We start from the raw sequence: 27431 nt of genomic DNA on the forward strand, positions 1-27431 counted from the left end.
AGGTTTGTAAAGCCTGGTTGGTCCTCTTCTTCACTCCATCCCTTCAATCCATGAGTCTTTGGAAAGGTTTGTTTCATTATTCCTCCGTGTCTGCTCTGTTCTGTTCATTACAATCCTGATGCTGTTACCAGGGTGGGTGAGGAGGGGAGGGGTGGGTGGGGGAGACCCAGTGTGCAGCTCTGGGCTGAGGTCCATAGAGAGGCTCAGGTGTTGTTTCTGTGCGGCTCAGTGTCTCAAGGTTCGCCTTCTATTTGGAGCCTTCATCATCAGGTCGTCATCCTCTGCGGAATCTACAGACGGCAGAAATATCTCTTTAAGATCCAAGCGGTCGATGTCAGATGTAGAAATATTGGGTCTATTTTTAAAAGTCCGAAGCAGCCTTTGAATTGTTATAACATGGATGCATTCCCCCGGTTAGATTTTCTGTCAGGCATACAGTCTTGCAAATCATTATCTAACTAGAAAAGCACTCGGAGAGCCCAGACCTCCGCCAAGCAGCTCATTCCCCTCATAATTGGATAATTGGAAAGGTTCTAAATTGTTCTTGGTATCTTTATATACCAACCATCAAAAGTGAAAGTGAAGTTGATGTGTGTTTTTAACTGATTTTTGAATCCAAAAATGTGGTTTTCAATGTTAAAATATAATATTTTTTTCCTGACCTCATTCTGGATCAGATCCAGAAGGCATTTTTCATTATAGTGCATATCGGACCCATTTATTGCTCTGATTTTTGGTGAGAGAATTGAATGCATATTTAATAAGATATGTTTTTTTAAAAGCCTGCATTATAAGTAAATGGGAAAATCTGGATTGCGACTGTATCTGAAATCCATATGAAATAGAGATCCCGACCCTACATAACTGTGTCAAATTCCATAAACATCAGTTAATAATCAACCGAGATATTGAGGAACAGATTTCACCATCACCAAAATCAACCGTTCCTGGCAAGATTCACAACATTTCATGAAAACGTCATTAAGATCCGTCCATAACGGACGCTGGTGACGCTGGTGAAAACAGAACCTCCTCGGCGGAGGTAATAAAATGCAAGTGCTTCGTGTCTCAAGGCTCACCGAGGCATTCGGGGCAACAGGATCCCTCTCGGCGGCCGAGGCTGGTGCAGGTCAGGACAGGACACTGCTTCCTCTGGCACTTGGTCACACCGTGCTGTGGAGACCAAGAGATAAAGATGTAAGGCGGCAAAAAGAGGCCAAATTCAAAGGCAAGGGTGATGAAGACGAGGAGGTATGACTGGAATGTAATCCACCGCGATGGGAAGGCATGCTGGTGCATTTTCAACATCTTGACTGACGTTTAGCTCCACCCACTGTACTTACGTCACACCAGCAGTTGATGCATTTCATCTCGCCCACCACTGGTACCCAGGGATGCCAGTTGTCACTGTTCTGGTAAAAGTTCTTGCCAAATTTGCAGTGCCTCGGACCATCGGCCTGCATCATGTCACTGTGCCCCAGGCCTTCGGGAGCCGCCTCCTCCTCTGGACACGCCTTGCAGCAATCTGAGGGATTTCTTCTAACGGGGTGGCTGCAGGTCAACACCGGACACGTCACCTTCTCGCAGTGCACCTCACCTGAAGACCCCTGAGGATAAAACATACTCATTAGCAGAACTTCTTTATGTTTTTTATTCTGGTGGAAAAAGGTAGCTGACATATTCACATAACAAAAAGAATCTGAAAATCCTCCAGAAGAAAAATTCCATTTATGACTCGGTAAATGATGATAAATGATCCATTAAGTCTTTTTTTTTTTTTTTTGAAAATAAATCCAGCCAGATGTGAGCGGGTTTATATACGTGCGTATTTACCTTGCAAGTGCAGACAGCGCATTTTATGTAGCCAAAGGGAGGTACAAAGGGATGCCATGTGGTTCCTGGAGCATGCATCTTCTGGTCTCCTTCAAAGTAACAACCTGAGAGAAGGACGAGCAGAGATGAGGTTACTGAGGACAGTCGGCGAGACTGAAAGCCTTTATTGTGGGACGGATGGAAAATCAACGCGAGGAATGAAGCGTGGTGACATGCAAGAATGAAAAGACGCAGTACAAGAGAAAATAACCTTTCAGAATTTTTTTAAAAAAAAGCTTGGATGTCAGTGGTTGTTCCTACCCTCAAGATGTTCCTCCACCATCTCTGGGGCTTTCATGTCCTTGGGCTCCCGCCTCTCTAAACAGGAGAGAAAAAAAGAGATGAAAATGTAATTATATCTTGGTGTGGAAAGAGCATTTACAATTCACCATAATGGCTAAGATCCGCACGCTAACAAGTGCCCGATGGAGCACGAGCTTTGCGACACATGATCGTCACGTGTTTCTCACCGTCACAGATCGGGCAGCACCTGTCGTCCGGCTGAACGGTCCGGGAGCAAGTCAACGCAGGACAGATGACCGGGTCACAAATCACGGTGCGTTTCTACAGAGACGATGGAGAACAAAAGGAAAAGAAAGGCGTGATGCACACAACATACGAGACACAAAAAAAAAAAAAACTCCCTGGCTTCTCGTGCTACACTGGAAAAGCTGACCCATCGCAGAACAAACACGTTTCATATCTTTACCTGGCAGCTGCAGGAGAAACACTTGTCGTAGTTGGGAGTCCAGTGGGAGCCGTGAGCGTGGTGTTGGTTCTCGAAGAAGCAGGTAAGGGGGTCTTTCTTCAGCTCGTCCTGGCTCGTCGCTCGGAGGTCATCAAACTCCTCTGCCTCGCCCCTGGTTCCAAACTCACAGTTGTTTGTCACATGGACCTGGAGAGAGGAAACAGAAAAGAAGGTTATGACATGAGAGGGTTAACTCAGGATTATTATTATTATCATCATTATTGCTCCGAAGTGGATTTCTATCGAGAACTCTAACTTTTACGTACCCTTCCTCGTATTTCTCCGCGGGGGTTTATCTTGGTGCTGACCTGGATGAAGGCCGTTCCTTGGTCCAGGTGTCGTAATAATTCAACGCTGATGTCCTTTAATATTCCCTGAGCCTTTTGAAAGGGGAGAGCGTGCCATCAGCGCCCAGGCGTGCACACGTGAGCGCGAAAACGACTAAACGGGCGAACACCGGCCGCACCTGAGATCCGTAGAAACCGGTGAGCAGCCTCTTGTGAGCCGAGCTGTTGTCGTCTATTTCCCCGATCTCGGCCCGGCCGTGCAGGTGGGCGTTCACGGTGAGGTCGTCAGACTTACTGAGGCCTGCGATAATGATTTCATATTGCAGGTGACACTGTTTGTCCACTAACACCCAGGCGTGGCCGGAGATACCAGTTCTTACTGGCGGCGACACAAACTGGCCAGCAAGAGGAATGGGCAACTCTGAACGGAGGAAAGAGAAAGGCTTGATGAGGTTTTTCTGCTGTGTATTTCCATGCAGATGCTTGCTGCCTGTTGCTTCCTGCTTTCATCCAGTCATACCGTGCCTGGACGCCTCCAGGCCGCTGTTGGGCAGGGTCCTGATCTGCCCTCGCAGCTCGCCCTCCTGGTTGTGCGCCGTGGCCACGTTGATGAACAGCTCGTTCTGCAGCAGCATGTGGATGTGTCGAGCCTCCAGACGATTCCAGCTGCCGTGGGCTCGGCCCGTCGCCTTGTTGTACTCCGGCGTCAGGTCATACAGCACGGAGCGCTTGTTTCGCCGCCGCGGCTTCAGCTCGATGGTCAGGCCAACGCATTCACTGGTGAGTCCTGCGACCTGAACCTGGAAGGAAGGCGACGAAGGGGATTTCGCTTTTACACACAAAAAACTAACAGCCTAGCGTGCAGCTTTTAATGAGCATACTCTGACAATCTTTCGTGGAAATTGGAAGCGTTACTTGTAATAAATGGATTTACTATTATTGGTGAAAATCCCATCAAGCACACTTTATTATCTATTTTATATTCTTTACAACACATCTGTGTTGCGGTTTGGTTTGACCTGAGTTGAGCTGGTTTGAAGGAAATGAAAAAGGAAAGGTGACTAATAAAGATTTTAATGTGTTCTGGTCCGGTTTATCTTTGTTTAAAGCGTTTTCTGTGTGGGAGAGAACCCATAAAACGTTCAGCTTTTTGGACAGATTTTTTTTCCACTTTTTACTCCAGTACGAACCATCATTGATTTCTCATAAAAGGTGCACCTCAACAGAACATCAAGTCAAAGCTTTGAAAAATTGCAGCTCATTGTGCTTCACTATAATAAAATCACAAATAGCAAGATAAACCACACAGACGAAATATTCATTGTGTTAAACTGTTCCATGCTGCAGCATGGCGGGCGGGCGTCTACCTGGTAGTCCAGCGTCCCGTTATTGTGGAGGTGGAAGACGGAGGAGCCCACACCTCCCGTCTTCCCGGGTGTCAATGCATCCCCGCTGGACATCACGCTCTGAATAGCTGTGCCAATACAAAGATTGATTAGTATCAAAATGCACTTTGGAGCAGCGAGCACATTCCTGCTCAAATGTCTTGTCTAAAACCACAAATTTTCCCCGTGGAGTTTCCCCTCCCTTAAACTATGAAAGCGCCTGACAGCATGCGAGATGAGGCAATGATTTCTGCCTCGTTCAAATCGGCTGGTTGGATTAAAGACGAGAGCAAAAGAGGGCTAAATTACATTTCCCCAGGTTCTACAACCACGCAGACACAAAATGCATAATGTCCTTTCAAAAAAGAAAGAGCCACCGAGAGGATGGATCCAATCGATCAGATGATCAGAAGGCGTCTGCTTTCGTAGCTGTGTGATTGAGCATGTGCCACAAACATATGCTAAAGTGTCTGACAAGCATGCATGCACACACACACACACACACACACACACACACACACAAAAGCCACCCAAGGTTACGCTTTAGAATGAGGTAACTCCCGCTGAATGCGGCAGCAGGCTTACGGCGAGGACAGGAGGGAATGAGCTACATGGAAGGATGAGGAAAAGTGCAGGGAAACATGTTGGAAATGCGACGGCAAAGATGGGAGACATGAGAGAGCGCGGTGGTGGTGGTGGTCGGAGGGGGGGGGGGAATTGGTTTGAATTCTTCACACATAACGTCAAGCTGTTAGTCACTGCACTGGAACAGCAACACTGAGAGTCAGGTCCAGCAGACTGTGACTCAAAAACTGTTTTCGTGCGTATTTGTGTCTGTTTGAATGCGCAGATTTGTGCGTGAGCGGCAACAAAAGTGCCTTTCAAAAGGTTTTTCAAAGCGCCCGACACCTTGATGTTTCAACGATCGTGTTCAAGTATGAAAAGAACATGTGTGCGCGCTTAAATGGCTTCAGATCATTGAACTATTCACCACATTTCTAAAAGCGCTGCGTCTCTTTGTGTTTCTCACAAACGCACAGACGTCCAACAGAAGGTCTGGTAAAATGGCTTTCCCACAGAGAAAAGACTTGAAAGGATGTGAGACAGAAAGAAAGGCGGGGAAGCGCATTCATGGGATGACAAAAACAGCCACACATGGCCAGCCACAAAGCACAGACATTCTTTGAGCCTCGCGTTTGGCGTGCTCCGGGTTTTGATATCGCTGGGATGGACGGACAGGAGGAAGACATTTCCATTTCACCTGTGGAAACGTGTTTGATTTGCAGGGGGACACTTACTGTCACACGATTTCCTGCCAGTGATGAAACCGGAGATTTTCCTGGGATCGTGACCCTCGGTTGCCACGGTGATTTCCAGCTGACCACGAGATAACCAAAACAGTTCACGGCTATTCAGGTCTGTCAGCACCTCGGCAAAGTCTGGATCCTGCACACATTGAAACAGTTAGGTCAACAAGTGGATAAAAAAAGAGAGACCATATTCCAGTATAAACACGTCCATCTTCAGGGCCAAAAATCAAACTGTCCTCTTGAAACATTAACATGATGTTAGTACATGTTGCCAGAGTCTTCAGATGAAATGCAAAGCGGCAAGACCGTTTCCAGATCAAATGAAATGATCCTTTGACGAGAGCAGAGCAGATGCCGCGGCAGCGAATGCTCTTTTCATTCAGCGATGACCAAAAGGTATCAGAAAGTCAGAAGCCATTAAGGACACAAGCTGTGAATTAAAAACACGTGACTTCAAATTCATAAACCAGAGGCGCGCACGTAAACCCTTTGCAAAAAACAAACAAATATGGCTCGCATTGCCTCAACACGTTTCAGATTCATTGCAGTGTAATTTCAGGCAGGCTGAAAAGGGGGTCGGAGGGGGGGGGAGAGAAGAGAAGAGAAATGTGAGATTAAAGGGACAGATGTATGAGAGTGTTGAAGAAATGTTACTTTTATGACCTCGGGGCCCCGGTTCAATATAAATATACACGTATCATAAATCCCCGCAGCGAGCTGCCAAGACGGAGCGGGACTGCAGAAGGAACTGGATTGAAGGAAGGTGGCATGTTGTAGAAATAGAAACAACACACTACAGGGATGTTGGATGAAAGAATCAGGAAAAGCAGTAACGCTGTCGGGATCACTGCTGAAAACGCAACGTCTTCACGCATGTTAAAAAACGAAAACATATTTCTGTGCGTGTGTATTTAGAAATAAAACAAACAATGCGACTGAAAACGATGCACGGCGCCTAGTTAGTCGGTGGTTTGGCTTTCAGCGTCCAGCCCGAGGGCGCTTTGAGGCGTTTACTGAGCTCAAATGATTCATAAATCTTTCACGGAGGGTTCGAGTTCGAAAGAGACACGCCAACTTGTCGCACAATTCTTGGCTGAATTCAAAACAGGCCCGTTTTTCATCGCTCCTCTTCCTCCCTCCGTCTCAGGCCACAGACCACTAACCGCTCACATGTGTGAGAAGTGTGTACGCAGTCCGACCTCCCTGCTCCCCTCTGTCCTCCATCTCTCATCCCTTGCTAACATCTGTCTCCCGCAGGAGCTCCTCCTTTCCGTGAAATCTTTTTTTTTGTTTCTCGTGATGACACTTCTCGGGGCAGCGAGCTTTGATCAGAGCGGCGGCGGCGGCAGCAACAGCGTTCGGATGTGGAGACCCCACCGCATCCGTCTTTCCGAGTGCGAGAGTGTTGCTGTGTTATAAGCTCCCGACCAAAAGGGCCGCTGCTGCTCCGCCAGCCTCGCAGAGACCGTGGAAGCTCTCCATAAAACTCCCACTGATTTCACAGAGTCCTGGGTTTGTTCATGGATTGGTTTTCCCACTTGATTTATGGGGGGGGGCACACAATATTTAACAGATAAAGAACTTTCAAATGCTTCTTTAAAATACCAGCTTTTCCTGGAAACCCCATGTAACACTGCACACCCTGGTTCATTTGTATTGTTGCTCACATGAGAGGTGATGTTGGCTCTGATCTCCCTCAAGATGTGCTGGCGGTACACGAGCTGGACTCTGATAGGCAGCTGAAGGGGTTCTGAGAAAAGGGGGGCATTTCCTGATTAATTATAAAGCACACCGTAAATGAGAAGGTTCCTTTTCTTTCTGCAGTCTCTTCCTTTTTTTTTCTCTCTCTCTCACCTCCGCCTCTGTGTTTGACGAGACCCTGAAGGATGAGAATGAAGTGGAGGTTGTTCTCCGTGTCACTCAGCGTCAGCATGGCGATGCCCCCCATGCCCGGAGGATCCGCCCCCGAAGTCAGCATTGAACTGAATGTCTCTGCAAAAAAAAAAAAAAAAATGACACACACAAACATCACCATGCTGAGTGTCTGCATTCACTTTCGCCTGTAAACAAAGTCCACTCTTTGCAACCATGTTAATCCAAGCGAGGCTTTTTACGCTTGCATGAGAGCATATACAATTTCCCTGCTTTGTAAATATTGGGTTTACTGTGTACTGGAACGCAAAGACAAAGGCACACACATGTGTCTGGAATAGCGCTGCAAATAAATAAGGAGCCCATCGAAACGCTAAATTATGCCGCATGCAGACGTACCGGCGAACAGCGCCCTGTGTTTGATGATCTTGCCCTCCACTTCTTCTCTTCTGCTCGTCGATGTCGACATGCTGATGCGCATCTGCTCAGACTGCAGCTGCCGTATCAGAGGCTTCGGCAGGTTCTTCCACAGCCCACAGATCTGCACGAACGCACACGGCCAGGTAAGCCGGGACGGCGTCAACAGCAAAAGACAGACAAGGATATCCAAGTGTGCAGATAACATGGATGACACATCCGCTAAAGGCGTCAAACCGTGCGGCTGCTCTCTCGAAACTTTCAACATAAGACCGACACTTCCCTCCGAGAGCAGACGGGAGAAATGTGGCGGCGTGCCGACGCCTCATAATGTCACTTCAGAAGTGATCTCCTGTTTCATAAATGATGGTCTCTATCCCACTGCTAAAGCAGTGATGTAACACGTGAAAAATTCTTTTTCCAAATGCTTTGGCCCAGCAGACTCCCCAACCGCCCGCCCCTTCCTCCTCTTTTGTGTGCGCGTGTGTGTGCCGGAGTGTTTTCTCTGAGGTCCTCTGGTGCTTGACACTGACATTTATCTAAAAATAATAACTTGGGTCCGGTTTTGAGGGGGGCTGCCGCCTCGCTGAGAATGTGTTCTGGTACTACTCTCACACCAATATATCGAGTTTCTGATTCTTTGGGACAAATGTGCCCTTTTATTTAACTTCTTCCACACCTCTGATCTGATGGGGGGGTGATGTCTGAGGTCGTGCTGTTTAGAAGGACCCAATGAAGCGTTTCTGTATTTGTGTATATCTGTGTGTGTTTATAGTGTGTTTGTGGTTACGGAATGAGTAATGGGAGAAAAAGAACAAGTCCAAGGATCATGGAGTGAAAGTTCTTCATAACAGAATCTATTCGAATTGTGGAAAGACACAAACGCATTTAATTGCAAAACTAAAACACTCGATCATATTTGTGTGACGTCTTACCATGTCCGACCGTCCCTTGGGTACTGTGTACTCGAAAGCTGTGGTCCGATCTGAACCCAGTAAGATTATTTTACTGGGGCGACCCATTCTGGAAGGTAAATATATATATATATATATTAATTGCCAGCTCAATCTGACTTTTACAGAATCCTTATGTCTTCAACAATGAACAAGCGGACTTATTTCATAATTTTGATGCATGCAGGAAACAGTTAGAGATGCAGAAAGGACGGACAGCAATGCCTCTGAAGCTAATCTAAGCAGCAAAAGTGAGCAGCGGCTCCAGAGACACAGAAACTACCGGCAAAGTCGACATTTAATCCACGACACGCTGTGAGCCTCACCTCTGGTATGTGATGGAGAACGCCAGACTGGATCTGGTCAGAGAGAAACGAGCTCTGGCAACGCCGTTGGAGCCGGAAAGCCACGAGTCTGTCCCTCCTGTCAGCACGGCCACAAGGTCTGCAGAGGATGGAATACTTAAAATAGCTATTTAGCTTTTTAATGTGAGTCTCAAAAAGAATGCTTCTCTGAAAAATATGTGTGCAGAATGTAGATTGAACTACTTAAAGGGCTTTTTACTTGATTTAATCTGTCAGACAATGCAGCATAGATGGACCACAAACCAGGCAGCAGCTTTATTTTACAGTCTGTTTGGTGTGCAAAATGCAAAATGTTCAATTACTGAATAATTACTTTTACAACCCAAACTGAATTAGCACGTATGGTTTCTGTATATGTTTACAGTATTTATTCTAAATAGAATGAGTTCATTTGCATGTGGAGCAAAAAATATCTCCATATTTCCACATGGCTCCAGCGACTCCTACTCACCAGTGCGGCTCTCCCCGGGGCCGACCTCCTCGGAGGTTAGGTAGGATCGGTCATTGTAAGATTTGTGGAGGTCGTCCTCCTTCTCTTTGCCCCTTTCGAGGTAATAATCAAAGCTGTCCATGACAGCATCTGTCTGCTTCTTGTCATCCACGCCTGTAGACGGAAGCAGGAACCAACGGAGAGTTTAGTGGTGGACTTCAATTCTAAAGATGCGTACAATGCAGATTTGTATTTTACTGAATGTGACTTTGAAGGTTGCTCTGAACCCACTTCAATGTGATAACATGTCGCACAAACAAGAATACGTTTTATGATGTGGACATTTTGGGAGCAACGTGAGTATTTATTACGATAAAAATGTTTTTCGATGTCTGAATTTTAGCAACCTTCAGGGAAAATCAAATGAATCTTCTGCATGAGACCAAACCATCAGCTGTTATCTAGTGTTTACTTGATCACATTTTTGAGAAAGGACAGAAATGTGTGGTGAACAGCATGGCCAGCGCCAGATGAAGGATAATTGGGAGTGATATTGGTGTGTGATCTCAGCACCAACGACAAAAAGCTGTTGCACAAACACACACACATGAATACACATGGCAATGCTCATTCACCCAAATGCTACTGAATAAACAGCGGTTTTCTAAGGAAATTGGCCACGGCTGTCTTTCCTTGTGACACACACACACACACACAAATCATCAAAACTCATCATTCCTCCCTCAGGTCCTCGTGGCTCTGCTCCACTGAGCACGCTCTAGGCCTTCTGGGTAGTGTCGCTCTCACTTCTCCACACTTATTCTGTATCCTCAGGTGCACCACATTACACATACACACAAACAGGGGCGCGCGCGCGAACACACCATTTTCCATCACTTACACAAACATAGGAGCTGTTATAGTGCCAAAACTAAGACAAACACACTCAACCTTTTCCTTAAACCTTGACCACAACACAAACACACACACAGTGTTGTCCATACACTTTACCTTTCCTTTCCATTACCACACAAACAGGAAAGAACAGTGCAGCGTGTATGTGTGTGTGTGTGTGTGTGTGTGTGCATGCGCGCATGCAGGGCAGCTCTAATTCTCTAATAACTGTTTGCCCAGCAGTGTGTAGACAAGCAGATTCTTATGAATGAGGTTCAAATGATGGGTGGCACCTTAAGGTGCGGAGGAGAAAACGCATATTCCATGCAGCTGAATGGAAAATCGATTGACCTGATCATTGCATCTAACAATGATTAACTAGCTGACCGGGTGGCTGGAACAAAAGAACTGGGAGGACAATGGGTAAAGATGGAGGCATAAAAGATGGGAGGAGAGGAAGGCAATAAGAATGAAACAAAGAAGAAGAAATGAATAGGGGTGGAGGGGGGGGGGGGGGGTGCTGAGGGGAACAGCTGGTTGAGTTAACAACAAGGTGTGCTTTTCCTGCTTTATCAGATGAATATTTATACATTTCGGACAGGTAGAGCGAGAAAGATTACCTCTGAGGCAGGATTTGCAGCAGTGCCCTGGGAGCAGGACGGGATCGTCGCAGTCGAGGGCTGGACAGGCCTGCTTGATATTCTTACAGTTTACTTTCCCAAACACTTTGCCACGACGGCTCTTTTGCTGCCAGAGAGAAAGAACGAAAGAAAGAAAAAAAACACCCAAGATGTCAGTCATCTCGTCTGAAAACACACGGCGGTGACTTCGGTTTCCTAGGCAACTGATGAAACGTACTGGTTCGCACTGGCACTGGACACAGTGCATGACGCCAAAGGGCTCCCCCAGATCTGGGTGCCACGAATCCTCCAGCGAGTAGAATCTGCCTCCAAAGGAGCATCCTGTAACACAACCATCAGCTGCTCACTGATCAGTTCATTATGGGATGTGCTTTTTTTTTTGTTTTTTTTTATCTGCAAGGAGTTTATGAAGACAAATGAGCAGTGGGCAACAACAACAAATAAATCATACATTGCCCACATGTTGAATGCCACTGAAACTCCCCGAGTGCATCATGAGTTTATGTAAATAATAGTCACAAGTTCCCAGGAAAATAGATCATAGGTGGACGCTTGTTAAAAGTATTAGTAAGTAAAGTATCTGAGGTCATTTAAAAAACATGCTGCAAACACCATAAGAAATAAACTGGAAGTAAAGTGCATCAAGTTTACATTAGCTCTGTACATAATACTCTATATTATTGCACCGACTCTACATGGCAGAGTTTTGAGAGGCAACAAAGCAGACTTTGTGTTTAAATCTGAGTCATATATGAACAAACTCAAAGGTGAAGCGGGTCACTCGAGTCGATGTGTTCAAAGCGACCATCCTGGTTCACATTATTCTTTCCTAAAACAGCTCAATGCTGCTCGCTTTGCCTGCCATTTCTCGCTCTGCTCAAATGCATCCAAGAAAAGCCAATACTTGTCACGGAAAGTCGATCGATGACATTTTCCACAGCAGAATGAGACGCTCAGATGGAGATCACCGTGCAGGAGTTCCCACAGTATCTTAACTCCCGTGTGGTTTGCCCTACAAAAGGCACGGTGAGCTTTGAACCTGGGACTTTCACACATGAATCAAAAGGCAGTCACTGCGGTTGTGACTCAGATGTTTACACTCCAACCGACTCAGGAAAGTCACAGGAAATATGGAAATTGACGAAAAAAGACATGCCATTACACTATAGGGTAAACCAAGAAGGCAGTGCTCAACCGGAAAGCTCTGCTAAACCAAATGGAATGCGGCCCTAATTAATTTCATTTCCTAAATTGAACGCAGTCTATTTGGCGGCCGTAAAAGGGGCTAACCTCAGGTGACGGCCTGACCCGTTCCAAACGCATGACGCACAACCCAAACGCAATTGTTTAGTTTAGTTATTTTTGTTTGTAATGCTACGACTAACTTTAATTGTAATAACATAATTTAATAGATGTAATTTCCATATCGAGTTACAGCATTCATTAAAAAATAGTCCGGACTTTTCGACCCTCTGGTTATTTTTGGTTCTTTTTCTCCGCTTGTTCGATGAACAGGCCTTCATTCTATTGGTTATCTGACTGCATATGAATATATACGTGGGTTTTTCCTACCTGACAAGCCTTTGGAGGGCAGCGGCTCTCTCTCTGACTGGATGGGCAGAGCGGGAGCCTTGAGCCGCGAGGCCGCTCGTGCGTGCAGCGACGCGCAGCTCAGGACGCACAGCAAGGAGCGGAACACGCGAGGGACAAGCATCCCAAACGTCTCTCGCCGAAATGTCTCCTAAAAACGTCAGATATTATTGTGGGCTCAGCCGCCTTTAAGGCAATAATCACACACCCCCCCCCACCCCCCCAAAATCCTTGGTCCTCTCGTCCAGGTCTCACTGGCAGCACTTCCCAAGTCTCCTCTTTGAAATCATCCGAGGCTTTCCAGAAACGGCTCCTTCGCAGCTGCGCCGTTTGTTTTCCCCGCAGCAGCAGCAGCAGCCTCCTCGGAGCCCCGTCCCTTTCTGTTTTATAGCCTGCGCCCCTGACAGCTCCATGCAAGCAGCCACCGGCCGCGGGGGGAGGAGGTGGAGAGAGGATGGGTGATGGGAGGGGGGGGGGGGGGGGGGGCTGAAAGGGAAATGGAAGCTTCCATCTTAAGTCATTAACCTTTGAGATATGAAAAACACGCTGCGTTAGAAAACGAATTAACAGGTTTTTTTTAAAACAACAAATAATAAATGTTTAGTTCTAAGTGCAGGATTGGGCGTGATCGATTGGTCTCAGCTCTGCTCTGATAATTTCATCATGACAATGACTTCCCATTGAATTCCCATTTGATCTTTTTGTGATCAAAGAGTAGGTTAAAGGCTGAGTGGTTCACTGAGTGATTAAAAGTTAATTATAGGCGTTTAACTTTGACATGCAGGCATTATTTTAAAGGAACTTTTCACTATTTATTTATTTATTTTTTTGGTTCAGCGATATTCTGATTTTCTTGTCTCATAAAGTTTATCTGTTAAACTAGCAATATACAAAAAAGAAAGTCATTATTTCATTTTTCCTATAAGGTGCCATTTCTGCCTGGTGTCTTTACAGCACTAAATTTCCTCGCTGGTGAGGTAGAACTGCACCAGCCTTCCTGTGGAAAGGAAAGTGTGTATCTCCACATCATGTACAATAAGGAATGTGTGTGTGTGTGTGTGTGTGTGTGTGTGTGTGTGCGTGCTTCACTGTCTATTTTTTCAAGTGTTCTCGGAGTTCCGACTTAAGTGACTTAACAGAAACAAATGAAAATAGCTGGAATACCTCCTGGCCCTCTGCAACCTCCTGTCCTCTTTCGGACCTCAAACTGTACCTCATTGCGTATACATACTTACTATGACTGTGTTTTATGTCTGCTGTCAGACATGCATGGGAACAGGGGCCAAAAGCTATTTAAATGAACAGCCTTTAAAACACACTGGGGTCAACAACAACAACAACAACAACAACAACAACAACAACAAGTGACATTTATGGGAAAGGTTTCCATCAAACAAAGGAGCAAAGGTCAAGCATAGTGGAACCTTGCATGCAGCCAGGACCGGTTTATATTATATTCATTTCAGGGTTAAGTCAAGGTGAGACTTATTGGAATACTGATTGTGGCTTTTTTGAAATATCACTATAATGATGCTCTCTTTTTTTGCTCTAGGAGTTCCTGTAATTTTATTAATGTATTCATTTGCACTGATTATTAAATTTGCTTTTGCTTGGAGGGACAGCAACACGCACTTTATATCCACAACGCTGCCACACCGAGCTGCCCCTGCAGTCTTAGGGAAAAAAAGAAGGTGCCAAATCCAATTGGATTTGTGTGAAAAGCGCAGGACGGAGGTGCGAGCGCGCAAGCTGTAAACCTGTATGCGTGGCATTGTGCGGCCTGTGGGAGACACTTCCATCGTGGTGAGGAGATTCACGCCCCCCCCCCCCCCCCCCCCCCCACCAACCTTCCTCTCCTCGCGGCAATGCCAGTCGATGATGGCCTGTTTGTTCTGCATCATAGGGTGATAAGCGAAACTTTTATTCTGCGGCCAGTCGGTGATTCATTAAGCAGACTGGATGTAAAATGTCTATTGGAGTGACACCCCCCCCCCCACACACACACACACACGCACTCACCGCACCGGTTTGTGTATTGGCGACGTCTGGCGCATGTTAGGGAGAAACATTTGATGACATTGTATGAAAAACAAGTCATTTCCCCCAGACGTGTATTTAACCAATCACGTGATCTACAATTAAGATGTTTCAATCATCTTTTCATCGGCCTGGAAAAACAAGGCTTATATATAGGTCTGATCGCAAAAGTGTTGTTGCTCTTTATGGAATTGGAAACGTGTGAATAAGTGAACGCTATAATTAAGTTTTGGTCATGTGCAAAATATGTAATTGGCAAATCTCCTAAAAAGCGCGTAAATCATCCATAATGGCGTAATGGTGCAGCTGGATGGATCCATTATCGGGGTTGTGCTTGTATTTGCTCTGGTTCGTCAGACGCATCGGTTTGCAGGTTGTTTAACAGTATCTACCCCACCGTCTCCGACCCCCCCGCCCCCCCAATCGGGGGTCTGATATAACGCACTGTGCACCCTAATAATCCAGCGCACACGGTCTGCTGCGCGGACAGGGAGGCGTGAATATTCAGAGCCACAACAGCCTGGACAGATGTGCATCTCTCTCTCTCTCTCTCTCTCTCTCTCGTGCGCGCTCGCTCACGCGCCACACCTGTTCCTCCTCACATAGAAGACTGCGTCTCACAAACAGGCATGAACATGGGAATTAAAAACTCTTCTTGAGAATGGTTGCAACGTTTTTGTGGAATCATGTTAAATGAATCCCATTTGAGAACCCGTGGAACCAAAAGGCTCCCAATGTGGCTCAGAGAACAGTTTGTGCACGTGGCCTGGCCCTAATAATCTCACAAACGCATTTTAACGACCCAATTATTATGTTTAAATAAACCTTCTCTTCCCGTCACATTCCGAAGTCATGCGCGCATTTCAGGTCGTTCTATTGCGCGCAGACATCCGAGGGAACCTGTAGTTAGAGATGGTGCAAAATTATCCAGAAAGTTGCCCCCCCTTCCTTTCAGGAGCTGAAATCTTCATGTCATTTAAAAGCAGGATGTACCACAGAGCAGGCCGTAAAGGCCGGCGCAGGAACAACAGCTCCGTGACGCGTTTATTACCACTGTTATGCACAGGATGATAATGATGGTAATAAGAAGAGGCCCGCCTCAGTTGTAAAGCTAATTCTATGCAGCCGACGGAAAGGACGAATGGGTCCTTTCCTCTCACTCAATGCGCAAATGGATGGAGTCTTGCAGAGTCGATGTTTATTCATACAAACGGAATCAATTTGCAGACACAGTCGAAACTTTAGAGAAAAGCGAACCCGTTTCTCTTCACACCATCGTCCATGATTGAGAGTGTGACGATGATTACTGGGGATAATTACAGGGCCAGACTCCAAAATGTTGCCACTGAGTTTGGGGCTGTTGTGGGGAGCGGGCTGGGTTTATTTTGACACCTCGGGGAGATGTGCTGGTGAGGTCTCCATCATTTGCTATTTATGAATGGAAAAGGTGGTGTAGGTGCAAACTCAAGATTTGATTTGATTTAGAAGAAAACACAGTAATCAGACATATTAAAAAATCTAAATAACAAAGTACTGTGCAAGTTAAATGTCTCAGCAAGTATATGGATCTTTTACTTGAGTAAGATAAAGATAAAAAAGCTCTGTGATTGATACAATTCAGTTATAAAGTTTATAATATTAACAAAAAAACACATTGATGCTTATTGGCTATAGACAATAATCCTATCAGGAGCATCGACCTGTAATATTGGAGCATTTTTACTAATGCATTAAAATATATGGTGCAGTTTATTGATTATTTCGTCAACAATATTCTCTTTTCATTTTGATTGGTGGTCCATATTTAGACCCTAAAAAAAGATTACAGAGTGTTTAATTTGGGTTATTTAAATAGGTCATAATGTTGTCTTTTTGCAGAATCCGGACAGAACTCACACATACAGGGATAAGTGCAGAATCCACTTTAACCCTGTATGTGTGGGTTCTGTCCGGGTTCTCCAGTTTCCTTTCACAGCACGCAAATAAGTAATATATAGGTGAACTGGTGACTCCATATTTAGACAGTATAGATTAAATATAGTTCAAAACCTTGAGTACACACTCTATTTATTTTGTGGAGCTACTTGGCAAAATAAAAAATGTAATGAATGCAACAAACCATTTTATAGAGCCAAGGGAAAAACTTCCTTGACGTATACTGGAAAGAACTAAAGTAGGACAAAATGAAAATACTCAGCGAAGTACACGTTTTTAGTCTTTAAAGGAAACTGGTAACCACACGTGTTAAATAAATGCAGAGCACAGCAACATTATTTATAAGATCTGTCATCGAGAAGCTATTTAAAATCTTAAAATCTCACAAAGCGTAGCCTTAACACGACAGCATAAACAGGAGAATTATGATACATAGCATGATTAGATATCTTGAAGTATATAAGTCAACAAATAGCCTCTTAAAGTACTTCAGGACACATATTACTACTGCTGCACCTTGACCTCGTTCATTTTCAGACAGCCAGACTTCTTGCAGAGGCTGCCAACACGTGGCAGAAACACAAAAGTCTCAAGCATCCTTCCTGGCAAACTTTGTAATCTGCACCACGCCTCTCTCATTTATCTTTACAAGAGTCAAATTGCTTCCACACACTTTATTGGTCATAGATCTGCAGAGGGAGCTGCGCCAAAGCAAGCGGTCAGGCACACGCATGCATGCTTAAGTCGCGTGGTAAATACCTCGACCGTTAAATCAACAACACAGTCGTCTTGTGAGCGATGTGAGAGGCGACAGTCGAACAAGCCTGTCTTTGACTCATCTGTGACTCAAGAACCCGGACCTCTATTTAACTGATTTCCCTCATGCATGAGTTTAATGATGCTTATGAATGTAAAACTGGCCTAAATCCACTTTTACTTGTCCTGCTGTTCTATTTCTGATTCTGACCGAATTGAAAATGACACCATGCACCCAGAAGTCACACGGGAGAAGGTGGGGCCGGAATTCTTGTCTGCATTACTTAATCACGAGTCAAGTGTAGTTAAAGATGAACATGCCAAGTATAACTAGTCCTACTCTGCACCAGTGGGGATTGAGAACATGAGGATAGAAGAGGAAATGAGGTAAAGTTTAACATCTCCTTGCCAAAATCATTCCAATGTTGCACCTGTCTGACAGAAGGGTTGTTAAGCAAAAAAATAAATCTGAAACACAAGATAAGCCCAAAATCCTCAACACCAGAGGTACATATGAACCGAACTTTGAATGTAAAGTGGCCTCTGCAGCTCAATTCTATGCAAAAATGAAGTTCTCAGATGCTGAGGCTTCTTGATCTATTCAAAGCCTCTTGGCATGAAAGCTAATGGAATCCCTCTCTCAGCTCAGTTCTCCCTTTTTACCATGTCACCTGCTGTCTTTAAGTCATGCATGCTGCTTTCTCTTCCTCCTTTCTGCTCTCCAGTTCCCTGTTGCGCCTTTTGAAGTGTTTTGGACGCCTGTGGTTTTCAAAGGGTCAGAAAAGGGCAGCTCTACTGTCCTATCGAAGGCAGGCCGTGGGATGAACGCATGTTACCACCTGTCCTCAATGCCCCGACGCCGCTGGTGTTGCTGTACTCACACCTCGACTTATCACCCTATGTCGCCCGTGCATTGTTCCCTCTTGCTCACACAGGGTGAAATGTGCCGGAGCAAACACGCATATCTAGGGTAGCGCTGTGCCCACATACACACATGGAGGAACACTGTTACTGTAGGACCCCCTACTGTTGGACAACCATCGTGGAGTCCCGCTGCTAAGGCCCGCCCATTCCTCACACCTCACAATATAGAAAACTCTCTCCCACTGGTTGGGAGGTCCTCTCCCAAACCAGTGGGGGCAGGGGCGGTTTGCCTGGGAGAAAGGGTTGCATCCTGGGGAGAGAGTCTATTGCAGGTCCGGGGTCACACAGAGCGTGACAAGAGGTAGCCAAAAGTTCTTCAAGATGAAAAATTAGCCTTTCAAATGACAACCAAAGACCAAGCCACTCTGAAAAGCCGTGGGTGTGTTTCTGAAATGCCTCTTAACAAGTTTCATATGCTGTGCTTATTCAACTCCTGGTTCTTTTTCTCCTTGCCCAGAGGGAAACTTCCCAGGAATTGCCAGATCTGGAAGAGAGGTCAAGGTGGAGCATGATGATCGAGAACTCGACACAAAGCCAGAGTCCGACAAGGCCAGTTCTTCAAACTTCTGTATCACCTTTCTCACTGACTGAAAGGGAAACTGCCCACGCCACTGACCTCCACCAGGCCCACGAGGCTTCCTGTAGGCCGAGTCCTTACTGAGGAAGACATAGGAAGGAGGGGGAAGGCCGCTACGCAACCTCAGTCTGCCCTGGCCCAGGCCCAGGGCTGGTAGCACTCCAGCAGGGTGGAAGCGGGTAGGCAGTGTGGCTAGGTGCTCCTGGGTCAGAGGGTTGTAGAAGCTCAGTGCACCCCCACCCATGTTCAAGAACACCCCGAGGGTTTTGAGCTGAGGTGGGATGGTGTAAAGTGGCTCCCGGCTCCCGTCATACACGATGCAAAAAGACAGTTCCTGCCTTTGGAACCACCAGCCGTCAGAACCGTCCAATGACCTCACACCTGAAAGAGAACATAAGTCACTGTGAACAATGAGGTGCTGTTGCCTGGCAATAAAATAACATCTTTGATGTACTCTGAACAGTGCAGTGAATACTGCCTGTCAAATGACACAAGTATTTGCGCTTACATGTGTCTGCGGAAGTAAACAAGCTCAGTCTGCTGACTCGTGTGTCTGGAAACAATAAGCATGCTGAAATCCTTTCTCACCGATCGAATAGACAGAGCTGTTGCAGACGTCCACCTCCCAGTAATACTGTCCTCGAGCAATGGCAACATCGGCACAGACCTGAGGTAGAACCAGTGCGACTGCAGGGTCAGAGGTCACCGATCTCCTGCGCTCGCTGGCTGGAGGTGGTCCTCCTGGACCACCTCCATTGTAGGTGATGGTGAGGGAGGACTTTGAGAGATGAAGCGATGGAGGGACATTTAAAGGGTTCAGAGCAAAACATAGTCCTAAAATAGACCAGAAGAGAAGTAAGGATGAAAGGAGAGAACATTTGAGGCTTTTTTTAAAATCTGTAATCTGCACACGAATCATTTTATGCATGAATAAACCCGCACAACTGTTGAAGAGACTGGAATCACCTGCTGTCTCAGGTGATGCTCTTTCCTTCAAAGCCGTGTGACATGGATCTAAGAACCCAACATACCAAGGCTTTATCAGGCCTTTATAATTCTCATCAATACACACGATCCACACCAGGCTTTAATGTGCCTCCAACAAAAACTCAGCCATGTCAGTAACCCAAAACCCAAGTGTTAGCATGTCAAGAGCTGGGATGAGAATGAGCCAGGATAAAAGCTTCTGGCCTATAATTGCAAATTGCAAAAAATTGCAAAAAATTGCAAAGACAAATACACAGTAAAAACAGTATATATGTATATGTATATATATATTTATATATATATAAACTTCATGCACCGCCTTTTGTTTCAGATGCACAAAACAAATATTTTTGTTAAGGTGAATTCAAACTTTTGAAACGTGGTGCATTTAGAAAAGCATCGACGATTCCTGACCAAAGACGGACTGCTCCATCTCCTCCTCTCGCAGGTCTACAGCGCCATCCACTGGTGCTGCTGAGGAACTGGCAGCATTGGAGCCTGAAGCAAAGGGCAAACAGTCACCTGCGCTCCCTATGGAGATCATGTTTTAGGTTTATTCAAAGATATGTCTCGACTTATGGCTATGCATGTCACAGCGCTCACCATACAAAGAGCGCTGTGTTGTCATGGCAACTGCATCCCGGCAGTCTGTGTTCCTCTGAACACGTCGACAGCAGAACCTGCGACCTTCTTGCTGTGAGACAACAGCACCACCATTGTGTCACCTTGCAGTTGCAGCCCACTTAAAATGCAAAATAATTTAAATTAAAAGACACCAATTAGTATTCTTTACATCTTGAACCTGGTTTGGATCCCCGACTCGTTGAAGATGATCCTCAGATGTTTCCTCCCGGCTGACATGTGCAGGATGGAAGGTGGGATGCTTTGGAAGACAGGAGGTTGCAGTTGACCAGTCCCGGCACGGCAGCTCCACGGAATCTCGACATTCCGGGCACGGTGTAGAGCACACAGGTAGACGGACACTACGGTGGTGAAGCTCACCTGAATGTTGTTTCTCCCCAGCTGCTACACAGTGAACACACAGGGTGTGCGAGCATGGCAGGATCAGGATGACATCACGCTCCTGGCTGCAAGATGGACAGCAGGAGAACTGCTGCAAGCCATCTCCATCGTTCCCTGTTCCTGTTCTCACATCTAGAAGCTTCAGCTCCCTGTGACTTCTTAAAGGATGAAAGGCCCTCGTCGTCATTACTGACAATCAGATCAATTATATAAAAGCCATTACGCCTTTTTCATTTTTCGGTATTCTGAAGTCGGCAAAGAAAATATTGTCGTCCATACGTCTTTGTCTTCATGATTAGAGTTTAATCCCAGTATATCAAGGCGTCACCGTCAGGAACACCTCAGTCAGAATAAAAGCGTCAGCAATCCATCCTTCCCGAAAAAAGAGAAACAAAGAGGGCATCTCACCGTGAAGATATCTCCGTATTAAAAACATATAAGATGCTCAATCGGGAGGAGATATCCAACTTTAGAAAAAAATTAAAGGAATTTACAGGAAACTGTTGAACATCCACAAATGATCCTGTTGAGTCATCCTCTCTGTTTGCCTGCAGACTGTTGTGTCTCATATGGAGCAGGGCCTGCAAGCACATGAAAGAGAGAGCGAGTGGTAGAGCGAGGTAGAGAGAGAGAGGAGCACGGCCTTTTAAAAAGGTACTCATTGCTTGGTGTTGCCATGGCAACGCTCGCTCTCCGATGAGACACACAGCTGTGTGATAATGTGCACACGCACACACACACACACACACACACCTACACACACACACACACACACACGCACACACACACACACCTACACACACACGCACACACACACACACACACACACACACACACTACACATCTTGTTGCTGGTTGAGGGGGAGGCAGCTCATTGTCCCCCATCTCATTGACAATGTAGAGGTCATGTCTGAGGTCAGTGCAGGAGGGGCTCTACAGATGGAAAAGAAAAACTAGGACTTAATTGCATTTAATATAATATGAAAAAACAGATATTTAAAGATGACAGCCTGTTGGGAAAATAAATTGCATCAGAGAATTCCGAATCAGGGTGGATGCAATATTCAGCAAGAGAGAGTGGAAGTGAAGAACATTTGATTTATACTTTGTTCAGCCACTGCATTTAGTTCATGAAAGGAAAATACATTTCGTTGAGTTGAATTTTTAAAGATGAAAGAAGGTTGTACAGTATTTTTAAGTCAGTCTGCTTTTTTCTTCCACTTGTTAGTTTAGACTGTAATGAAACTATTTTCTTATTTTATAGCTACTGGGTATGGGGCGGTCTTCTCATCGGGCTTCTGGGTTGCTAGTTCACTTCTCTGACCTTGAGGTTGTCCTCAGAGTTTCCCACCTATTATTGTCGCTGGGTAAAAACAGCCCTGGCCTGTTATTTGAGTGAATGGTTTTTATTAAAATAATGAGACGAGTTTTCCTAGTGCACCTTTATTGTGTATCCACAGGGAACTGCCTGTCCTAGACACTCACCATCGAGCATTTTGTTGGTGTGTATCGACTGTAAAGGCTATCTGGCTTGCTTTGACTTGTATAACACAATCAGCCAAATAGGTGATTGAGATCTGCACCAGACATTTTGATCAGGTTGGTTATGTCAAAGTACAAAATGACCAAATCAGACTTCTTTCCTGTCGTGACTTTTTTTTGTTGCCTCTCTTGTGTTTGCATTTGAGGATCCAAAGTAAAATATTAACTTTGCACTAAGTCAAATATAAAGCCTACGCGTTCATGGTTTGCTCTTGGTTTTGATATGAGTTGCTCTTGACGCTACAGTTTATTTAACCGCTGTCATTGATTCAAAGAGAAAGCAAAATGGGGCCCAAACCAGGGAACTTTGAGTCATGAGTTTGTACATGGAAAATGGGATTATTTGTGGACTTTTTCTTCTGAGGCTGGTTTTTTTATCAAGCTGAAAGGCAGGAGGATGCAGGTTTACGGACCACAGCTGAGCGACACCATGCACGGAGGAACGGGTTATGGCTTATAGCAGTAAGTTGAATGCTTGGTTTGGAGCCCTGCGCTACAACTCATATTTACAAAGAGAGGGGGATCGCTCATAATTTTGAGGCTACGGGAGAATGTGTCAGATCATTAGGAGATGCCGAACTCCTTACTGGAATAGCAGAGCGACTCATGTGCAACCCCATACGAGTCAGGCAGCAGATATTTTCTGCGCAACTTGTTTTTCCAGTCAATTTATACGTTTCAAAGTAAAATTGTGCCAATGAAAAAATCAAAGGGAGCATCAAACAGGGACGGATTTTGAAGTACAGTACTTGTCAGGATTAAAGCCGGGGATGGAAAAATACGGGTTCCTACTCATGGATTAGGATTTGGACCCAGGACAATAACAATGGAGGGAAATCCAAGTTGTTCATTGAAAAGCTTTGATGGCAGCTCATCAGTCATTTCCACCGTGTGCTCCTCTAGGACTCCTGCTACTGCTGATCGGAGTGATTTCCTCTCATCTACCTGAAATCCAGGCCAGACCCGCCGACTTTTGGTGCAACTCTCAAGCCAGGAAAAGTATTGGACATAAGATTGAGGAGCTGAAGAAAGACAAGGTGAAGAATTATGTATTATTTTACAAAAGTAAATATATATAAAAAAAAAAACAGTTGGCAGCGGGTTTGAATGTACCTTTCATCTTCTGTGCATGCACGTGTGTGCTGAAACGTTGTTCGTGTCCTCAGGCAGACTGCGTGGGTTCAGATCTGCTGTCCTCTCCCGTGCTCCTACCGTGTGTTTGGATACACGCAGCAAAATGGGCAAATAAAACTGTGAGTACCGCATGGCTGACAGGCCGACACACACATTCCAATACGGAAACTTAATGCAAAAACCATGCAACCCGTTTCACATTTTGTTTTTTCCTCACAGTTCACGTCTTATCAATGAGTCGAGGGAACTTTTGAGCAGATCATTTCATTGTATAATGATAATAATCCTACTTTAGCTGGAATTTTATACTGAAAGCATACAGATTAAATGTTGCAAAAATATTTTTCCAGAAGTTGTTTTTTTGACATCTAACATATTTTAAAGATGGTCGTTTATTTATGTTGGCCTCAGAAGAGGTTAACTAATATATGCAAAATAAATAAAAATGTAAGACAGAAATCTCCGGAGAGCTCATGATTTCTGTCTTTTTTGCATGATCCATCCAACATCCAAGAGTTTGTGTGGCTTTTTGTCCAGCTTCAGCAGAGGCATGAAGAGGTGGTTGGGACCCTCCAGATGTTTCAGGATGGAGTGCAGAGGGTGATGAATGAAACCAGATTGCAGTGCCAGATGTTACTGTTGAGGGAACTGGGACGTCACATCTCAAATTATCTGGTTATCGTCAGCAGGCTTCAGATACAGGTGATACACATCATAATGAATGCCTCATAACACAATATGCTCATGTGATATACTTTGTGGTTGTGTATTTGTGTAATCGAAATCAGTGTAAGCAAATTATACACAAATATATATATAAAAAAGAGTCAATGTAAACAAAGAACATTTCAAGCTGTGTTTATCAGTATTCTAAAAAAGAGAAGGAAAATTAGGAAAGGACAAGATAATAAACAGAAAGGGAAAAACACTGGATAAATTATGCAACATTTGTACTGAACACTAATTGATAAATATATTTAATATTAGAGCTCATCACTTGCTGACATATTACTCATCCTTCTACTGCATATTGTACTAATTAAACCTATTAAGGCTAAATGGACACACTTAATGGTAGGCCTTTTTAACATAAAGTAGTCACAACACTGTAATAACACTGTGGGTAGAATTCCCACATCAAGCAACATTTCCACAATGTCATTCAGACTGGTGGAATGTCAAATTTAAGACCACAATTATGTTCTCACTTGTAAGTAGATGGCTCTCAGAGTCCACAAAGAGTCTCCACCAATGTGGTTCAGTTTCCACATAATGTTTCCATCATTAAGTACAATATTATTCGAACAATGACGATTATTAGTAACATCAAGACAGAATAGTCTGAATTTGCTCTTAAGACCTTAGTCGAACCATCGACTAAGATATTGATTGTACTTTTGGGCACTTACAGGACGTCCTGGTGACGCCATCTTACTCCGCAGTACAGAGCTGCTCCAGCCAAACTAGCCTGAACAAAGTGTTGGAGCTGTTCAGGATGCTTCTCAAGGGAAAACTGGAGCGTCTTGCTATTGATCTCCAAGATAGCATCTGTAGAGCAGAACACAGGACAGCTGCGCAGTAACGGACCCTCTGGAGACTGGATAAGAAAATGGGAAGCATCTTATCTGCGCTGCTGAGCTGTGTTACCTGAAAACTGAGCCAAGAGGACGCAGCAGGATGTAAGGAGGGAAGCAGCACGTCATGGATCGAGAGCTTTTCTATTGTGTTGACGACGACTCAAGAAGAAAGGAGTGTAATTGAAGTTATAAGTCAACCAGTGAAGAGAAGACTGATATGTGCCTTTTTTCAAAGAACACAATACAAAAGGATCAATTTTAATTAAAGAATAATACAATCTGAAACTATCACTATACAGAAATGTTCATGTGAAGATGTTCCATGTCATTAAAGTGGAACTTTCTGGAATGTCTGACTGTGTTAAGATGATCACTTTAAATCACATTCTTTGCGTCGGCATGGGAAATCAGCACTGTTACGCTAGCTCCCTCTATGGGTCCTGCATGAGAGATGCTCTATGGTGGCTTATTTATAAAAATGCTGGAAAACGGGTTTAAAAGTCGGGGCAAATTTCATCCCTGGCCTGTAAGAAAAGACTGATAAAAAGTTTAAACAGAAATAAAAGAGAGGATAAATACAATAAGATGATGCCGATGCAGATAAAATCACACATGGGTATTTCTTAACGCACCCAGCGGTGTCCTAAATATGCAAAAATTCAAAGCAAGAAAACTGTTCAGTTAATTTATTTTCAGTTCATCTGCGCAAAATCCAAGGATTTCTTAATATATACATAGTGTGGTAGATATGTATGCATTTCGTTTAAAAATGTATCAATATATATATACGTAGAATATTTATGTATCAATGCTTTTTTTTTTTTTTAGAGTTTTGAAAGACATTCTGACTCTGCAATGTGTGTAAATGTATTATTTATTTGCTGTGGAGGACTGGGAAAGGGTTGGGCTCCTGCACTGTTTATTTGTTCTGTATGAATCATCCTGATCTTTGGTACTAAACCACTTTTGAAATAAAACGCCAAGTCATGCCTATTATGCGTGTCACTGTTAAATAAAATACTAATGCATTGAAAACCGACATTTGATGTATTCAGCATAATGTTTTCTTCTATTTGCATTTTAAGGTGTTAAAATAAATGCGTCAGAACTTTTGTTTTGATAGTGAATCACACGCTCACCAACTTCTACTAGTTTTACGTCTCCTATCAGCAGGTGGCCGGAAGAATTCTGTGTTCTAATTGGCTCAGTCATCTGGTCACATGACCGAAAGCTGCAGGCTGCAATCAATGCATGCTTGTCAAGCTGGATAAACAGAGACAGGAGAATCCCGGAAAACACACGAATTACCTTCAAAACAAGCTTTTGAATATTCAGTTTGTATTTTACAGTAGTTTCCGTTTAATATGGAGTCTTTAATGCTGACATTGCTGATTGATCTTTACTCAGAATAGGCTACTTCCTCAAGCAGTTTGCTGGATGTTTGTGTTAAGAACTGTAAAACTTCCATGTATGTTATCTATTTTCTATCCAGCTTTAAGCTTGTTTCAGTGGATCTTTCACACAGTCTACTAATAATCCCATTAAATTTAAATCTGTTTTAAATTCTTCCCGTGAGCGCCCCCTGGGTGAACTCCAACAGATTTAAATTGTATTAATACATGATGTGAATGTATTAACGCTCTATCGATGAAGAGGAATAAAGTAATTATTTGGATCTGCTTCTTAAGAAAAAAAAAGCCATAATTTTGTCACATTCTTTGGACCAGAAATATTTTAGTTATATCTCAAATACCTTTATTCTGGAAGTAATAACCGGAAACAGAACTTGTCATCGACGCTGCTTAACTTTGCGTCTACGTCACATGACGCCCTACTCTCTATTAGAAATGATTGCATATGCATACAGCGACGATATCTGGCTCGTTGACTCTTAAGATACCTTTAAACTTCGTGTGGCGGGCGCAGAGGTGTGCGTAAACACTGATTTATTTTTATCGCTAAAAAAAACAAAACAGTTAATTCTTCTCTGCTATGCAGCTAATGTTTCGTAGACGGCCGGCAGAGAGGAGCGTCGAACTTGCCGAGAAAAAGCGTCGGCATTAACTAATGATTCCACGAAACTGACATTTCGCGGTTGTGACAGTCAGTTCTGCAAATTATTCACTGCATTTGAAGAGGTTGTGGGGGAAGCTCGGTCCAGAGACGGGTTTCACC

The 27431-nt window shown here is 44.5% G+C and overlaps 1 protein-coding gene across 1 annotated transcript; it reads right to left on the reverse strand.

Moving 5' to 3' along the window:
• Nucleotides 1-225: 225 nt before the first annotated feature.
• On the reverse strand, nt 226-12888 carry LOC137912520 (chordin-like). The gene is made up of 21 exons (XM_068756671.1): nt 12747-12888; nt 11392-11495; nt 11154-11280; nt 9661-9813; nt 9171-9288; nt 8827-8914; nt 7874-8015; nt 7457-7594; nt 7270-7352; nt 5591-5738; nt 4275-4381; nt 3428-3707; nt 3087-3328; nt 2887-3000; nt 2582-2767; nt 2343-2436; nt 2134-2190; nt 1834-1937; nt 1344-1607; nt 1080-1173; nt 226-290 (listed from the first exon to the last, which is right to left on the reverse strand). Exons 1-21 carry the CDS (start codon nt 12886-12888, stop codon nt 226-228), a joined length of 2850 nt encoding a protein of 949 aa, XP_068612772.1.
• Nucleotides 12889-27431: the final 14543 nt, after the last annotated feature.

The sequence above is a fragment of the Brachionichthys hirsutus genome, unplaced genomic scaffold, assembly GCF_040956055.1.
Source record: "Brachionichthys hirsutus isolate HB-005 unplaced genomic scaffold, CSIRO-AGI_Bhir_v1 contig_976, whole genome shotgun sequence".
In the NCBI taxonomy this organism is placed as follows: domain Eukaryota; kingdom Metazoa; phylum Chordata; class Actinopteri; order Lophiiformes; family Brachionichthyidae; genus Brachionichthys; species Brachionichthys hirsutus.

Coding starts and splice junctions, on each gene's coding strand:
- LOC137912520 (XM_068756671.1), bottom strand. CDS start 12,888: ATGCTTGTCCCTCGCGTGTTCCGCTCCTTGCTGTGCGTCCTGAGCTGC. Junction 7,353..7,456: donor CGTCAAACACAGAGGCGGAG/GTGAGAGAGAGA, acceptor CCCTTTTCTCAG/AACCCCTTCAGCTGCCTATC. Junction 5,739..7,269: donor GAGCCAACATCACCTCTCAT/GTGAGCAACAAT, acceptor CAATGTGTGCAG/GATCCAGACTTTGCCGAGGT.